The sequence below is a fragment of the Phyllobates terribilis genome, unplaced genomic scaffold, assembly GCF_046119375.1.
Source record: "Phyllobates terribilis strain yellow unplaced genomic scaffold, ASM4611937v1 Scaffold_5__5_contigs__length_657084704, whole genome shotgun sequence".
NCBI lineage: Eukaryota > Metazoa > Chordata > Amphibia > Anura > Dendrobatidae > Phyllobates > Phyllobates terribilis.
In genome coordinates, this window is record NW_027362765.1 from 98,300,575 (window position 1) to 98,318,264 (window position 17,690).

The following is a 17,690-nucleotide window of genomic DNA, read 5'->3' on the forward strand; positions in this document are numbered from 1 at the left end:
AAATATTAGAACATAATATGAAGACTATGTGTATAAGGTGGACTAGATTTCTGGGCGTCCTTGTAGTCACCTGCGCTTTATGTGACTCATTATTTTCCAGACCATCCACTTGGAGCAAGTTCTTGGCAACACCAATAGTGGGTAAACCGGTGAGGGTCCCAAGGTGACAAGCTACGCCAAAACCTGAAAGGGAAAAAAAGGAAGAATAAAGAAAATGAAGCCCAATATTCGAAGACCGTGGTCAGTGCTAACAATACTGAGAGTCTTTTCTTCAGTAGAGTTTTAAAACATGACTCCCAACAGGCCCTCTCTCCCAGCAGTCAGAGCGGGAGCTTCCCTTAACCATAGTTGGCAACTCTCCGAGAACATCTAAAAGGTGATCAGAAAGGAAGGGGGGGGGAGACCTTCATGAATCCCGGAAGAGTTTGCAACTGTACTCTGAGCACTCCCGAAACCTGTGGAAGGTGTCTTCTGTGGAGTGGCATGACCTCAGAAAAAGGGCTGCTCTTCTTCATCAGCATTCTACCAGCACTATAGGTGCTAGAGCTTTCAGTCCCTCATTTCCCAGAATGCATTGTCAAATGGCTTGCCAGCTTTTACTTTAATAATCTGCCTGAATGGCTGGCTATAAAAGTAAAAATAAGGGGTGGTAATAAGCATTGCGTCTGCGTAGGACAATTTTAAGGGTGAGCCTATTATTCCAGGTTACTGATAAGTGATTTGGAGTCTGCCGGGGGGAGGATATTTCAAACTGGTCAAAATGCCCCTTTAATACACATTACTAAGGAAAATGTCACAATCAAGTAAAGTAAGCAAAAGACTAATTACCCCTGTGATGCAGGATCCCATTCCCATCCACAAACAGCACCTGGGACATAAAACAGTCACAAGTCACATTGGAGAACAAAATGTAGGAAAGAGTCAGAAATGATTGCACTTACAGTATTTTCCTGTATAGAAAGATGTTCACTTTACAACTTAGATAAAGTAAATCTTCATTACAATACTGATCCTCAGTTGCATCCGCTATACTCCAGAGGTGCACTCACTATTCTGCTGGTGCAGTCACTGTGTACATACATTACATTACTTATCCTGTACTGATCCTGAGTTACATCCTGTATTATACTCCAGAGCTGCACTCACTATTCTGCTGGTGCAGTCACTGTGTACATACATTACATTACTTATCCTGTACTGATCCTGAGTTACATCCTGTATTATACTCCAGAGCTGCACTCACTATTCTGCTGGTGGAGTCACTATGTGCATACATTACATTACTTATCCTGTACTGATCCTGAGTTACATCCTGTATTATACTCCAGAGCTGCACTCACTATTCTGCTGGTGTAGTCACTGTGTACATACATTACATTACTTATCCTGTACTGATCCTGAGTTACCTCCTGTATTATACTGCAGAGCTGCACTCACTATTCTGCTGGTGCAGTCACTGTGTACATACATTACATTACTTATCCTGTACTGATCCTGAGTTACATCCTGTATTATACTCCAGAGCTGCACTCACTATTCTGCTGGTGGAGTCACTATGTGCATACATTACATTACTTATCCTGTGCTGATCCTGAGTTACATCCTGTATTATACTCCAGAGCTGCACGCACTATTCTGCTGGTGAGGTCACTGTGTACATGCATTACATTACATTACTTATCCTGTACTGATCCTGAGTTACATCCTGTATTATACTCCAGAGCTGCACGCACTATTCTGCTGGTGAGGTCGCTGTGTACATGCATTACATTACTTATCCTGTGCTGATCCTGAGTTACATCCTGCATTATACTCCAGAGCTGCACTCACTATTCTGCTGGTGCAGTCACTGTGTACATGCATTACGTTACTTATCCTGTACTGATCCCGAGTTACATCCTGTATTATACTCCAGAGCTGCACTCACTATTCTGCTGGTGCAGTCACTGTGTGCATACATTACATTACTTAACCTGTACTGATCCTGAGTTACATCCTGTATTATACTCCAGAGCTGCGCTCACTATTCTACTGGTGGAGTCACTGTGTACATACATTACATTACTTATCCTGTACTGATCCTGAGTTACATCCTGTATTATACTCCAGAGCTGCACTCACTATTCTGCTGGTGCAGTCACTGTGTACATACATTACATTACTTATCCTGTACTGATCCTGAGTTACATCCTGTATTATACTCCAGAGCTGCACTCACTATTCTGCTGGTGGAGTCACTATGTGCATACATTACATTACTTATCCTGTGCTGATCCTGAGTTACATCCTGTATTATACTCCAGAGCTGCACGCACTATTCTGCTGGTGAGGTCACTGTGTACATGCATTACATTACATTACTTATCCTGTACTGATCCTGAGTTACATCCTGTATTATACTCCAGAGCTGCACGCACTATTCTGCTGGTGAGGTCGCTGTGTACATGCATTACATTACTTATCCTGTGCTGATCCTGAGTTACATCCTGCATTATACTCCAGAGCTGCACTCACTATTCTGCTGGTGCAGTCACTGTGTACATGCATTACGTTACTTATCCTGTACTGATCCCGAGTTACATCCTGTATTATACTCCAGAGCTGCACTCACTATTCTGCTGGTGCAGTCACTGTGTGCATACATTACATTACTTAACCTGTACTGATCCTGAGTTACATCCTGTATTATACTCCAGAGCTGCGCTCACTATTCTACTGGTGGAGTCACTGTGTACATACATTACATTACTTATCCTGTACTGATCCTGAGTTACATCCTGTATTATACTCCAGAGCTGCACTCACTATTCTGCTGGTGCAGTCACTGTGTACATACATTACATTACTTATCCTGTACTGATCCTGAGTTACATCCTGTATTATACTCCAGAGCTGCACTCACTATTCTGCTGGTGCAGTCATTGTGTACATACATTACTTATCCTGTACTGATCCTAAGTTACATCCTGTATTATACCCCAGAGCTGCACTCACTATTCTGCTGGTGGAGTCACTGTGTACATACATTACATTACTTATCCTGTACTGATCCTGAGCTGCACTCACTATTCTGCTGGTTTTAAATGGAAAAAGTAATCAGACTTGTCATCAGACATACAACAGCATAGACTGAACATGCACATCACCTGTTAAGTGTATGCAGCCCATGTGCTGGGAGATACTTTGGGGTCATTTACTGTAGATCCAGCTTCTTGCCGCAGAGGTTTAAGGTGGGAGAGCTCTGTCGCACATTACCCTCACTGCACACAAGCTGCGGAGAGGTGTTCTCATATGGTGGTATAACAGAAGAGGTAGGAATAGGAATATGTAAAATATTCCCACACACAGCGCCATTTTTGTCTGCAGGCCGTCTCTGGTATTACTAGACACCTCCTAAGTTTAGGATGGCCACATGCTAGCCCAAACCCAATAGTACTATGTCTTCTATAATCCGGTCCAGTCCCGAGTACGCAGCACTATACGGAGCCACAGATCTCGCTCACCTGAGGCATCAGACCGGCATCCTTCTCCTGCAGCCTCCTCACCGCTTCCACCAGTGACGGCACTTCTCGAAAAGCTAAGAAACCGGCTATGTAAGGGGCATCTAGGGTCACCATTTGGCAGTCCTCGTAGATGACCTATGACACACCTGGATATAATTAGTGGCAGCGATAAGTAAACGCTATTGCTCCAAGTCACTAAAAAATATTCTACCGTTTTCCATCTACAGCTAATACGCTGTCCTATGTGTCTCCGTGGTAACAGACTACAAAAGCTGTGTAGTCTGATCCTGCAGTCATTCTCCCTTCCATCCACCATTGTGTTAAAGTAGGTTACCAAAGAGTCGCTGGGAGTATGACTGCACGATCAGACTACGCAGAGCTTGTTTGTAGTCTGTTACTACAGAGACGCATAGGTCTGCATGGAAACCATGTTCAAATACACATTTAGGATTCTTGATCGAGCTTACAGGGAAGATTACCTCCAGATCTGGGTAGCTGAGTACTATCAGCGAGGCGCAGGCACTTGTATCATCTTCTTTTAGATAGGACAGGTCCACCCCTCCAATGTGTTTCAGGCCGTGGAAATCAGGGCTATTCTGCCATGGCTCAGTGTTGCTGGTGATCACGCTCTCTTTCAAAATGCTCTGCTCCCTGAAATAAAGGTAGCCGGTAACCAAACTCCATATGTATCAAGCCCCTATTATATATATTATGGACTTCAAAACATTAAAACAGGAAGAGGCACAGGATAGGGGATATTATAACAGGAAGGGGCACGGGATGGAGGATATTATAACAGGAAAGGGCACGGGATGGGGGACATTATACCAGGAAGGGGCCTAGGAAAAGAAACATTATTACAGGATGGTGGACATTACGTGGACGGGCCAACACATTTCTTTATAGGATCTAGAACACTACAAGGGCCCATACATTTAACCAATATGCAGTTGGGGGCCCAGGTCTAAATTTTGCCATGGCGCCCATCGGACTCTAGGTGTTATGTGGGCGAAGGTCTCCAGACTTCACATAATGCCATAGGAGGCTGCCTAGTCCATCCAACCTTTACACCGAGTCTGCAGGCATTATATATATGGATCAGACACTTCAGATTTGGTCAAGTGGGTGGGGCTAACAAAATCTCTAATCTGCCTTTAGTGGATACCCAGGGAAGAGTCACAAGCAAACCCCAGTTGAACATGACTTCCACAGTGATCTATGACGGCAAAGTTCTTTGCCAGCTGTGCCCACCAAAATTCCAGTAGGATTGGAGCCGGTAACCCCTTAGATGCCGCTGTCAGCTGTAAACCCGGCATTTAAGAGGTTGAAAATAACAAATTCTAACATCTCGATTATGGGTCAGAATTACTGATTATTGGTCATAAAGTCGTATGGACCCAAAACGGTACTAATAAAAACGAGCTCATACCGCAAAAAAAACAACGAGCCCTTAGATCTGCGAAGGCGAGCAACGACTGAAAGCCAAGAGGGGCCAACTACAATGGGTCCACATAGACCTGGAGCCGCCCTGAGTGATATACTGAGGAAAGGGAGCGGGGGATGGTCAGGTCCCTCCTCTATACAAGTGAAACTACAAATCCCAGCATGCTGTGACATGAGGGTCCTCCTGGCTCACTACAGAGTCCGCAGTTGATGCCTGAAATGTCACTAGACAGAAGCAGCACTTGCCTCTCCCACTCCAATAGCTTCTCCTCACGCTCGGTCTCGTCCCCGGGGTCCTCGGCCGCCTCCATGGTGATGACGCCACGCAACGAGCACTTCCTGCATTTCTCAACGTCTGACACCCGGCAGAACCAAAGAATCAGACGGAAGAGCGCTCCCTCTGCCGGTCACTCTGTGTCATTACAGCCAGAGAAGAAACGTGAGACGTCATTACATCGGTCCTGTCAATTTTCTGTACAGCCAATAGAGGGCGCCTCAGGACAGCGTTTCTGTGGATGGCGCTGCTGATTGCGGAGCTAAAGTCTCAGTGGATGAAACAGAAACCAATAGAGGGCACAATATTCTAGAACATTTCATACGGACAGTAATAAGAACTCACTAGATGGTGCTGTGCAGTACAACTCGTAATGTGCTAGAGTCCATCACCACCTAGCGCGTGTATAGTTCTAGAATTTCTGCCACTTGTACAGCGCCCTCTATTGGTTTTAGATCTATCTTCTGTACCTCCCTGCACTTGTTGTACAGCGCCCCAATAGAGGGCGCTGTACAACAAGTGCAGGGAGGTAAGGAAGATCTAAAACCAATAGAGGGCGCTGTACAACAAGTGCAGCGAGGTGCAGAAGATAGATCTAAAACCAATAGAGGGCGCTGTACAACAAGTGCAGGGAGGTACAGATGATAGATCTAAAACCAATAGAGGGCGCTGTACAACAAGTGCAGGGAGGTACAGATGATAGATCTAAAACCAATAGAGGGCGCTGTACAACAAGTGCAGGGAGGTGCAGAAGATAGATCTAAAACCAATAGAGGGCGCTGTACAACAAGTGCAGGGAGGTGTAGAAGATAGATCTAAAACCAATAGAGGGCGCTGTACAACAAGTGCAGGGAGGTGCAGAAGATAGATCTAAAACCAATAGAGGGCGCCGTACAAAGTGCAGGAAATAGTAAAATCAATAAAGACAACTCTGTAGAGGGGACATGCAGTGCTACTCACCATTATTGTCACCCCTTTATTTTTTCATAGACTGCACAAAATCTTCAGAAATAAATGGAAATTTACTAACTTATATCCTCAGGATTTTTTAATTAGTGGTCCAAAGTAATACAATAAAACATTGTTTTTCGACTTTCATGTTGCAATTTCAAAGAAGAAACAGAATAAACAGCATGTGCAGCAATGAAGGAACCCCTAATTAATACTTGGTTGCACACCCTTTGGCATTGCTGACAGCCTCCAAACGTTTCTTGTAGCCATCTATAAGCTTCTTGCACTTCTCAGCTGGAATTTTCTCCCACTCTCCTTTGCAGTTTGTTCAAGCTCTTGAATGTTTGCAGGGTTCTTTTTCCCAATGACCGATTTCAGCTCACCCCACCCCAGAGATTTAAATGGAATCGGTCACCACTTTGGAGCCATCAGACCTCTACTATGGCCATACAGGGTATAGAAAAGTAAATCTACACATACCTGTATGGTCCATGGTAGAGGTCTGAATGCAGAGAAATGTAGTTTTATCGTCTTGGTTTTTCACAAGCCGACGTCCTCAGTAACTCCCCAGCGCCTGCGCAATAGAGCACTGTGCTCAGCCAAACGGGCCCAGGAGGAAACAAAGACTGCACCCTGTGAGGAGCGCTCTGCGCATGCGCCGGGGGATGAGGGAAAAAAGCGCATGTCACAGGGACCTGTGATGGGCGGGGGGACGCCAAGCCTGTGAAAAACCATGACGATAAAACCACATTTCTCTGCAATCAGACCTCCGCTATGGGCCATACAAGTATGTGTAGATTTACTTTTCTATACCCTGTATGCCCATAGTAGAGGTCTGATATCGCCCAGGGGGGGGGGGGGGGGGGGTGTGACACATTCCATTTAAAAAGAAGGTTCTTTTTATACAGTTGATTAAGAAGATAAATCCAATCGGGAGCCTACAAAATTATCCTTAGATTACAGTCTGTAGTTTAAAATCCACATTAAGACCTTTTGGTTTAACCTATATATTCATTCTTTTTAATGCTTTTCCCTTCTTTTTAAATATCACCATATATTCTCCAAAGATTAGTGATGATAGAATTCACTCCAACAGCTTATGGACCCTATCAAATAACATCAAAAGTGTCTAACTATTTTTGAAACCAATCATGAATGTCTTTGTATAGAAATGTATTATTGTAATAATTTATTGTATTGACTAGTAAGATTAAATCGGTACTGTCTCTTTCAATAATTAGCCTTACTGCTAGATAAGATAAAATGACATTTTTAGGATATTTGAATATGGTAGCTACAATATGGATATTGAGATATGCACAGTAGACACATTAATGTTTCTCTTGGTTTATTGGACTGCAGACATGCGCAGTGGAAATGTGACGCCAAGTACGGCGTGATCGCAGATATTATGAATCTAGTAGTGGGGCGAGTTATTAATATAATTAAATACAACAGGTGGATTAAATTGCTAATCATGATACTTATTGGAATATTAGCACTTTATGCACAACTTCATGAAATGATTGGATGCATGTAATATATATATATAGATCAAATGTTGTACAAATATGTGTTATGGTTCAAATTCCAACCAAGGACAACATCTGCAAGGAGTTTGTATGTTCTCCCCGTGTTTGTGTGGGTTTCCTCCCACATTCCAAAGACATAATGATAGGGAATGTAGATTGTGAGCCCCGATGGGGACAGCGACGATAATGGCTGTAAAGCGCTGCGGAATATGTTAGCGCTATATAAGTGAGTAAATAAATATACATGTATTTGTACTTAATACATATAATAATAAAATTATATATAGGATTGATCCACCTATATATTGTTTACTTGAAGAACCTTACATTGCTTGAAAAAGTTCCTCAGTTGGAATGAAATGTTGACACCATCGTGTCAATAAATCACAGAAAATTAATCTGAAGATTGAAGTGCTGCCTTATTCTTTTTTTGTGTTAGACACATCTATATAGATATATCTATGTAGATATAGATAGATTATTGTGACAAAGTCACTGGCAAAGTACTGGAGGGGAGATATATAGCATTGAGGTTGTTCGCTCCAATAATTAAAAACAGAAAAAAGGTTCCAGCACACGAGTGGGTTAAGCAGCCATCTTGGGCACTTGGGTGATTGAACACCTGTAGAGAGGGAGGAACTTAAGAGGATAAAATTCACAGCCTGGAGAGCATGGGAAGGGGAGAAGGGGGGGAGGATAGGGGGGGGAAGGGGGGGAGGGGAGAAGGGGGGAGAGGGAGAAGGGGGGAGAGGGAGAAGGGGGGAAGGGGAGAAGGGGGGAGAAGGGGGGAAGAAGGGGGGAAAAGGGGAGAAGGGGGGGAGGATAGGGGGGGAGAAGGGGGGGGGAAGGGGGGAAAAGGGGAGAAGGGGGGAAGGGGGGAAAAGGGGAGAAGGGGGGAAAAGGGGGGAAAAGGGGGGAAAAGGGGGGAAAAGGGGGGAAGGGGAGAAGGGGGAAAAGGGGGGAAAAGGGGGGAAGGGGGGGAGAGGGGAGAAGGGGAGGAGAGGGGAGAAGGGGGGGAGAGGGGAGAAGGGGGGAGAAGGGGGGGAGATAGGGGAGAAGGGGGGGAGATAGGGGAGAAGGGGGGGAGATAGGGGAGAAGGGGGGAAGATAGGGGAGAAGGGGGGGAGATAGGGGAGAGATAGGGGAGAAGGGGGGGAGATAGGGGAGAAGGGGGGAAGGGGGGAGATAGGGGGGAGGGGAGAAGGGGGGAGATAGGGGAGAAGGGGAGAAGGGGGGGAGATAGGGGAGAAGGGGAGAAGGGGGGGGAAGGGGAGAAGGGGAGAAAAGGGGAAAAGGGGGGAAGGGGAGAAGGGGGAAAAGGGGAGAAAGGGAGAAGGGGAGGAGGGGAGGAGGGGAGGAGGGGGGAGAAGGGGGGGAGAAGGGGAGGAGAGGGGGAGAAGGGGGGGAGAAGGGGAGGAGGGGGGGAGAAGGGGAGGAGGGGGGGAGAAGGGGGGGGGAGAAGGAGGGGCGAAGGAGGGGAGAAAGGGGGAGAAGGGGGCCTGGATGTGAAAACTCTGAACGGTTTGTTTCACACATGCTGGATGTATGGAGATTGCAGGTCTCCTGGTGTGAATCCCTTTGTTAAAGGACATGGAAGCTGGACTCTAAGCCAGGTGGGCTGACCAGCACTGTTGTATGGACTTATTATTTTAGGTTTTACCTTCTACCGGACAAAGGCTGTATTTACGTTTTCTGGTGACGTGATTTATGAGGACTGCAATAAATCAGCCACACTTTAAATAGAAACGGTTCCAGTGTCTGCCTCTTTAAGAAGCCGAGTGAGTTGATCTACCACAATATATCCATATATCTCTATATATAATAGCAACCTGTCCGTCAGAGGTAGGTGAGGAAATGAAGGCAGGAGAGCTGGAAGTGCAGTGTCTGCCCCCTGCAATTGTGATTAAAACTTTAAGGCTGTACGTCTCTTAAATTTCCAAAGAAAATACTACAAGCGAGGTATGTAAGCATTAACCCCTTCCAGACATGCACCGTATATGTACAGACTTGTGGGAACTGCATTCTTGCAAACCGCTGTACATATACTTCTTCTCGATCAAGCGGGCTCACTGAGCGTCGCTGCGATTGAGTGCGGGTGTCAGCTCTATATGAGAGCTGACACCCTGCAGCAACGCCCACGATCGATGCTAGCACTGATCGCGAGCGTTTAACCCTTCTGATGCCACTGTCAATAGTGACTGCGCCACCGAGGAGCACTGCAGAGGGAGTGAGCTTCCTCTCTGCTCCCATCAGCACAACACAATTGAGATCGCGTTGTACTCCATGGTGATTCCAGGCCACAAGATGGCCGCGGGGTCACCCAGGGATGGTGGTCTGTCAGCTCTTGCTCAGAGCAGGAGCTGACACGCCTCCTCTCTGCCTGTGAGACGCTGCTCTGATGCCCTGCAGCGCACAAGCATTGCAGAGTATCAGATCAGCAATCAGGACAGGGAAAGATGATGTTCCATCCTGGGACAATGTAAAAAAATTTTTTTAAAAAAAAATCCCTTTCAATTGTTATTTTTTGAATCTGGTAGCTCTGATGAACTTATCCTCCACTGCAGAGGTAATTTAAGTTAATTATGCAGTCAAATCTAGCTGATAACGTGAATTTTAAGGTCAACACATTTGCATGAATATTATACCAATCTTGTAATTTTGCTTATGTCACCACTTTAAGATATGTAACTTCTATTTTTCCATTGATGGAAGTGTCCAAGGGCTTGTTTTTTTGCGTACAGAGGTGACATTTTTATTGGTACAATTTTGCAGTATATTTTTTTACTGCATATATTTTTTTTAAAAACAGAAATGAGATGACTGAAAAACCACAAATCTGAAGTTACTTTTTTTATAGGCTTTTTTATTTTTGACGTTCAACATTATGTTTTAAAGAATTTTAGATTTTGATAGGTCAGATTTTGGAGATGTTTTTAAGATTCAGGTGAGTGATCGGATATAGGGAGTAAAGGAAAGGTTAGTGTCGAATATGACCCCAAGGCAGCGCGCATGCTGTTTGGGAGTTATGGTTGAACCCTCCAAGGTAATTTCGATGTTAGGTAGAGTTGGGTTAGTAGAGGGGAGAAACACAAGAAGTTCAGTTTTGGACAGATTCAGTTTAAGATAGAGGGCGGACATGATGTTAGAGACAGCAGACAGACAATCCTTGGTATTTTGTATTAGGGTAGGGGTGATTTCAGGAGAAGTGTATAATTGGGTGTCGTCAGCATAGAGATGATACTGGAACCCAAATCTGCTGATTGTTTGTCCAATAAGGGCAGTGTATAGAGAGAAGAGGGGGCCTAGGACTGAGCAATGCAGAACCCCGATAGTAAGGGGATGAGGAGAGGAAGAGGAGCCGGCAAAAGATACAGTGAAGGAGCGGTCAGAGAAGTAGGAGGAGAACCAGGAGAGAACGGTTTCCTTGAGGCCTATAAAGCGGAGCATAGTGAGGAGGAGCTGGTGATCCACAGTGTCAAAGGTGGCAGAGAGATCCAGGAGAATCAGCAGGGAGCAGTGACCTTTGGATTTAGCTGTTAGTAGATCATTAGAGACTTTAGTGAGGGCAGTTTCAATGGAGTGTAAAGAGCGGAAACCAGATTGTAGAGGGTCGAGAAGAGAGTTATCTGAGAGATAGCGGATTAAACGGGAGTGAACCAAGCGTTCCAGGAGTTTAGAGATGAAGGGAAGATTAGAAATCGGTCTGTAGTTAGCAGTGCAGTTCTGGTCCAGGGATGGCTTTTTAAGTAAAGGGGTTATGATGGCATGTTTAAGTGAGGAGGGAAAGATACCTGAAGAAAGAGAGAGGTTAAATATTTTAGTCAGGTGAGTGGTGACCACCGGTGAGAGAGACTGCAGGAGATGTGAAGGAATGGGGTCACTGTTGCAGGTCGAGAAGAAATGAGGAGCTGGGTAACTTCTTCTTCTGTAACAGGCTCAAAGATGGCTAGTGAGCTTGAAGTGCATCAGGGAAGGGGATTCAGACACTGAGGAGATTGGGCTGAGATGTCCTGATGGATGTGGTTGATTTTTTCTAGGAAATAAGTAGCCAGATCCTCCCCGCTGAGGTTGGTGGTGGGGGCCTGTGCTTCAGGGCTCAGGAGGGAGTTTAAGATTTCAAAAAGTCATTTTGGATTGTTGGACAGTGAAGTGATGAGAGTGGTGAAGTAGGATTGTTTGGCCAGATGAAGGGCAGTTATAGGTTTTGAGCATAAACTTATAGTGGATGATGTCTTCTGCTAAGAGATTTTCTCCACTGACGCTCAGCACACCTTGAGCAACGCTGAAGAAAACGTGTTTGCATTGTGTGCCGTTGTCTGTCGGGTCTTTCTGCGTGTAGAAGGTGCTGCTTCATCTAGGGCACTCTTCAGTGTATTTTTGTAGTGCGACAATGCTAAGTCTGGACAGGAGAGGGAGGAGATGGGGGCTAAAGATGTGTGGAGATTGTCCATAAGATGCTGGGTAATAATGGTATGTGTATTCCTATAAGTGTGGTAAGTGGGGGTGTCCCGGGTGAGGAGACAGTTCTTGACAGAGAAGGAAAGAAGGTTGTGGTCCTAGAGTGGGAGAGGGGAGTTAGTCAAGTCACGCTGCGAGCAGAGACGGGAGAAAACCAGGTCCAGAGTATTCCCGTCTTCATGCGTAGCAGAATTAGTAAACTGTGAGAGGCCGAATAAGAATGGGTTAAAGAAAGTAGATGAGAGGTAGATTGGGAGAGGGGATCATTGATGGGTATGTTAAAGTCTCCCATGATGAAAGTGGGGAGGTCACAGGATAGAAAGTAAGGAAGCTAGGTGGCAAAGTAACTGGCGGAAGGAGCATGGAGGGCGATACACAACCGCCACTCGCAGGGAGAAGGGTTTGAAGAGTCTGACTGTGTGGACTTCTAAGGAAGTAAACATAATTGAGGGAACCAGGGCAGGGGGGTTTCAGGATGACCTGGAAAGCACATTGTGGTGAAAAGAGCAAACCAACACCTCCACCCAATCTATTCTCAGGTCGGGCAGTATGTGAAAATTTCAGCCCACCAAACGAGAGAACAGCAGCTGCGGTGGTGTCTGAATGCTGGAACCAGGTTTCTGTAATAGCCAGGTTAAGGGAATTGGAGCGGAAAAAATAGTGAATGTAAGTTAGTTTGTTACACACAGACCGTGCGTTCCAGAGAGCACAGTGGAAAGCAATAGGAGAGGGCATGCATTGAATGTTAATAAGATTAGCAGGGTTTCTATATGCAGCTGGAGGAGAGTAGTGTATGCTAGTGGAGGGAGGCCCAGGGTTGGGGGAGATGTCGCCAGCGACTAGGAGAAGGGAAAAAAAAAAAAGAGCAGGTGGTGCAATGATTTGTATGAACGTTTTGAGTGCTGTATGGAGGTAGTGGATGGTTTGTAGTGGGTGGGAAATGTCAGTAGAGCCTCAGAGTTATACATGGGAGAGGGGAGAAGGGAGGGGTGGATATAGAGAGAATGCACAGAATATGTTAAAGGATGGGCGAGTTGTGAGTAAGCAGAAGTTAAAACAAGCAAGAAGCAGATTGCTATGACCAATGCATAATGCAATACAACTGATGAACTTGCCTTTAGCAGGCCTCCGAATGTCATAATAAGCAAGGACCCTCCACCATTCTTCACTGTTCCTGCACTAATTGTGCCGCTCTCCAGCTAACAAACTGCCTTCTGAGAAGGGACATATTAAAAAGAATAAAAAAAAAAAAGGAATAAATAAAATGAACATAACTTATTGGTCCAAAACTAGGAGAAGTATAATAGATTTTGTGATCATTTTAGACATAGAATGAACATGGAATATATATAGGCATTAGGGGAATGAACGCATATCTCATATAAACAAGTGTATATTATAGAGAGACCAGGGGCGGAGATTTAGGCTCAGCCAGAAGGCAGGAGTGGGAGTGACAGAGAGGTTAAGAGGTCTTCCGCTAGAGCTCAGTGTCACTTTCATTGGGAGGTCGTGACGTCACGTTGTGTGGGAGAAGTCCGGTAGCTAATAGAGGGCCCTTACGGAGATTAAATATATAATTTAACCTTGGGCTGCTCTTTTATCTCGATCCATGAACTCTCACGTCCGTTGTTCGGTCCAACGAACATGCTACAGGGCGGGTTTCTAGCCCGATATAAGTCCATTATATTTAATAGAAACTGGTGGCAGCTCTCCCAGGTCGACCAGGCTCTGCTTCACTGGAGCTAGTGAACGAGCCTCTCAGGGATGTGAGCGAGTGTGGTGCCACGTCAGTGACTGAGTGGGCCACCTCTTCTCACTCCCTGGTGCCTTCCTGTACCCGTGTGGACAGAGGGTGTCTGTGTAGAACTGTACCAATCTGACTTTACGCGTCCCCGAGGGGGTGCGGAACGTCACATCCGTATCACATGCTCCGTCTGACGTAATTGTGACGTCAGGCGGGTGGCAGGGTGTGGATCCATCACAAGTGGTGGCAGCAGTGGGATTCTGTGGGTCCCTCTGGTGCCATTTCATCACATTGGTGGCAGAGGTGCGATTCTGCGGGGTCTCTCTGGTGCCATTTCTTCACATTGGTGAAGAATCCCGCCCACGATTCCCAGGAGTTAGCAGCACTCAACATGAGCTCCTGAGATTTTAGCAACTTATACCTTGTTATGAGCAACCTGTAAGGCAAAACCTGGAAAATACCAGCTGAATGGCAGGCAGAAGCAAGCAGGACTGAAACACATCCAAGAAAGAAAAGAAAAAAAAAAATCAGGATAAGGCTGTGTGCCCACGATGCGTTTTTTTAAGCGTTTCCGCAGCGACAAAAACGCTGCAGAAACGCTTAAAAAACGCATGGTAGAAGGCCTGCCATGGTCCCCAATGATAATCCGCATGTGCTGTGCACATGCTGTGGAAATTTCCGCAGCGGATTATTATTGCGGAAAAAAACGCAGCACTACCAATTATTTTGCGGAAGTGCTGCGTCTTCGCCACCATTGACTTGCATTAGACCGCATGGATTACGCATCACTGTATATGTAGATGCGCATTCCATGCGTTCTAATGTGCGGATGGTACACATCGTGGGCACACACCCTTACAAAGACATCCCAAGTGAAGACCTGAACCCGGCACAAAGAGCTTGTGAACGAACTGAAGGATATGGAGGAAAAAGCCAAAGACTTCCAAAACCCTCTGGACACACCGATTACATTGCCAGAAATAACAGAAAGGATCACACTGATAAAAGGTAAAAAAAAAAAAAAAAAAAAAAAAATGGAATCCTCCCAGAAATGCTAAAACAAAGCCCGCCAGACATCCAGGCTGTGATAGCAAAACTATTCAATATCGTACTGCAGGCTGGCTACTTCCCCAAAATCTGGAACCAAGGCCTCATAACCCCAATACACAAAAACGGGGACAAGTACGACCCAGCAAACTACCGAGGAATATGTGTCTGCAGTAACCTGGGGAAACTCTTCAACTGTGTCCTGAACAAGAGGATCCTCACCCAACACAACGTCCTCAGCAAAAGCAAGCAGGCTTCATGCTAAACCACAGCACCATGGACCACATCTACACCCTGCACAGCCTCATCAAGAACCAACTACACAAAGCATGGGAGGATCTATGCCTGCTTTGTGGACTTCAAGAAGGCATTCGACTCAGTGTGGCACCCAAGACTATTCGTAAAAACTGCTGGGGAACGAAATAGGCAAAACATACAATGTAATCCGAAGCTCCTACACTGAGAACAGCTGCAGCATAAGGGTGAAAGGAAGGAGGGCGGCCCATTTCCAACAGAGCCGAGGAGTGCGACAGGGCTGCAGCCTCAGTCAAACGCTCTTCAACATTTACATCAATGAACTTGCGGTGGCTCAGGAGTCCTCCTCAGCACCAGGACTCACCCTCCATGACACAGAGGTGAAATTTCTGCTGTACGCTGATGACCTCGTGCTGTTATCACCAACCGAGAAAGGCCTCCAAGATCATCTAAACATCCTAGAGACCTTTAGCAGCACATGGGCAATGCCAATCAACCAGAAGAAAACTAACATCACGATGTTCCAAAAAAGAAAGCAGAAACCAGCTGGCCACCCCCTTCATAATAGACAGCTATCCACTTAAGGAAATCAACAAGTACACCTACCTGGGCCTAGAACTCAGCCAATCAGGGAGCTTTAAGCAAGCTATACAGTTGCTGAAAGACAAGGCATGCAAAGCCTTCTATGCCATCAGAAGACGTCTGTACCATCTCAAGGCACCTGTAACAGTCTGGCTAAAAATCTTTGATACCATCATCGCCCCAATCCTTCTGTACGGCAGTGAAGTCTAGGGTCCAGTCTGATACCCTAACTGGTCAAAGTGGGATGCTGGACCAACAGAAATATTCCACCTAGAGTTCTGCAAACACCTCCTCCAAGACCATAGGAGCACATTAAACAGCACCTGCCAAGCAGAGCTGGGCAGATTCCCGCTACACCTTGCGATCCAGAAGAAGGCGCTGTCTTTCAAGGCTCATCTACAAAGTAGTAGTCCTAGCTCCTACCATCACAAAGCCTTGCTACACCAGGAAGCCCTAGGCGAAAGAAGCCCCCTAACACTAATCACCTAAAACTAGCCTGACCGAGCCACCAACCTGCATGGGCTGACAAAAGGGGATATCTGGAAGATGGTACACAAAGGCAAAAGAGGAATATCTCAGCGTCTGGAGGAACGACATTACCAAATCACAGAAACTGACGGTATACCAGAACCTACAGAGGAAATACAAACTGGCCCCATAAAAACTTGCAAACCCCAAAGAGCGACAGATCCTGAGCAGGTACACAGGTACAGACTGAGCGCCAACGGCCTACTCATCGAATCCGGGCAACACAGACAGAACTACAAGCCCTGAGAGTGCAGACTGTGCCAGCAGTGCCCCCAGGAGGCTGTGGAGAACGAGGCCCACTTTTTGCTGAGGTGCCCCAAATACTCCACAGTGAAGAACACTCACTTCATGAGACTGTCCGATCTCCTCCCAGACTTCACCTCCATGGAGGAGGAAGAGAAACTGCCGATACTACTGGGGGAAGAGGAAAGTGCAGCGGCCATGGCAGCACAATATGCCACAGACTAAGAGGAGCCTGATATGTCATGGATCCAGATACCCCACCCTGGATGTGTCCCTATCCCCATCCCCCCATTATTTTACCATTTGCTTTGGCAAAGCCAACATGTATTTTAGTCCTGCCAATAAAGCCCAAATGTTTAAGGGGTTGGGGTGTGAGCACCTCTGCCCAGAGGCAGGTAGAAAGGTAAAAACACACATTTGAGGGATTGTTAGTGCTGTGCCTTGGAAGGGTGAGGATCTGCTGCTGTGACCAGATCCGGGGTCCACGACTTGACTTATTAGATACTGGAGATCCTCTTCCATGTGGTCTTGTGTTGTCTTTCCCACCCTGCTTGATTTGGAGAGCTATTCTAAGGACCAGTGTCTTATTTTCCTTGGCGTATGATTACCGGCTGGCGTCCCTGGATTTCTTCCAGTTGCCATGTTACAGACTCTGGCAAATTATCCATTGGTCTGGTTTCCATTTCAAAAGGTATGATTTACAGTTTAATGAAGACCACTTCTGGCCAGACTTCTATGAACAGTACATGTAGCTGGGTTCACTGGTTGCTGCCAGTTCTGAGCTGACGGCACTGCTGGACATCTTCTGAGTTCAAAGGGAAGCAAGAATTATGCATCTTTCATCTGCTGCAATGTTTCCTTGGTTGACCATGGCAGCTATGGTCCTCAAGGTTGTGCATTTCTTGGTGCTTCTTTAAAAAGCTTGGACAGCACATCTTGAAACCCCCGTCTGCTTTTAAATCTTCTCCTGGGAGAGACCTTACTGATGCAGTATAACTACCTGGTGTCTTGTTGTGCTTAGTCTTGCCATGATTCCTCATCTATGTAGCAGAGGCTGTTCCTCATCCAGCGTTAATGATCCTATGCAGCTATTTCTGTTTCAGTTAATGACTGTTTCAACCCAAATATGA

At 45.9% G+C, this 17,690-nt stretch overlaps 1 protein-coding gene across 12 annotated transcripts in view; it reads right to left on the reverse strand.

Moving 5' to 3' along the window:
* The window catches only part of ENDOV (endonuclease V), a 120,891-nt gene that overhangs the window by 42,518 nt on the left and 60,683 nt on the right, over positions 1-17,690 (reverse strand). For 4 of the 12 annotated variants that reach the window (XM_073682609.1, XM_073682605.1, XM_073682613.1 and 1 more), the window contains 5 exons: positions 5,193-5,358; positions 3,971-4,154; positions 3,504-3,638; positions 829-868; positions 71-183 (listed from right to left, as the gene is read on the reverse strand). In XM_073682609.1, the coding sequence (XP_073538710.1) occupies positions 71-183; positions 829-868; positions 3,504-3,638; positions 3,971-4,154; positions 5,193-5,257 (537 nt within the window). In that variant the 5' untranslated portion in view covers positions 5,258-5,358. Of the gene's footprint in view, positions 1-70; positions 184-828; positions 869-3,503; positions 3,650-3,970; positions 4,155-5,188; positions 5,359-13,276; positions 13,376-17,690 lie in introns of all 12 variants that reach the window. The other 8 variants (XM_073682611.1, XM_073682607.1, XM_073682612.1 and 5 more) reach the window with 6 other exon arrangements.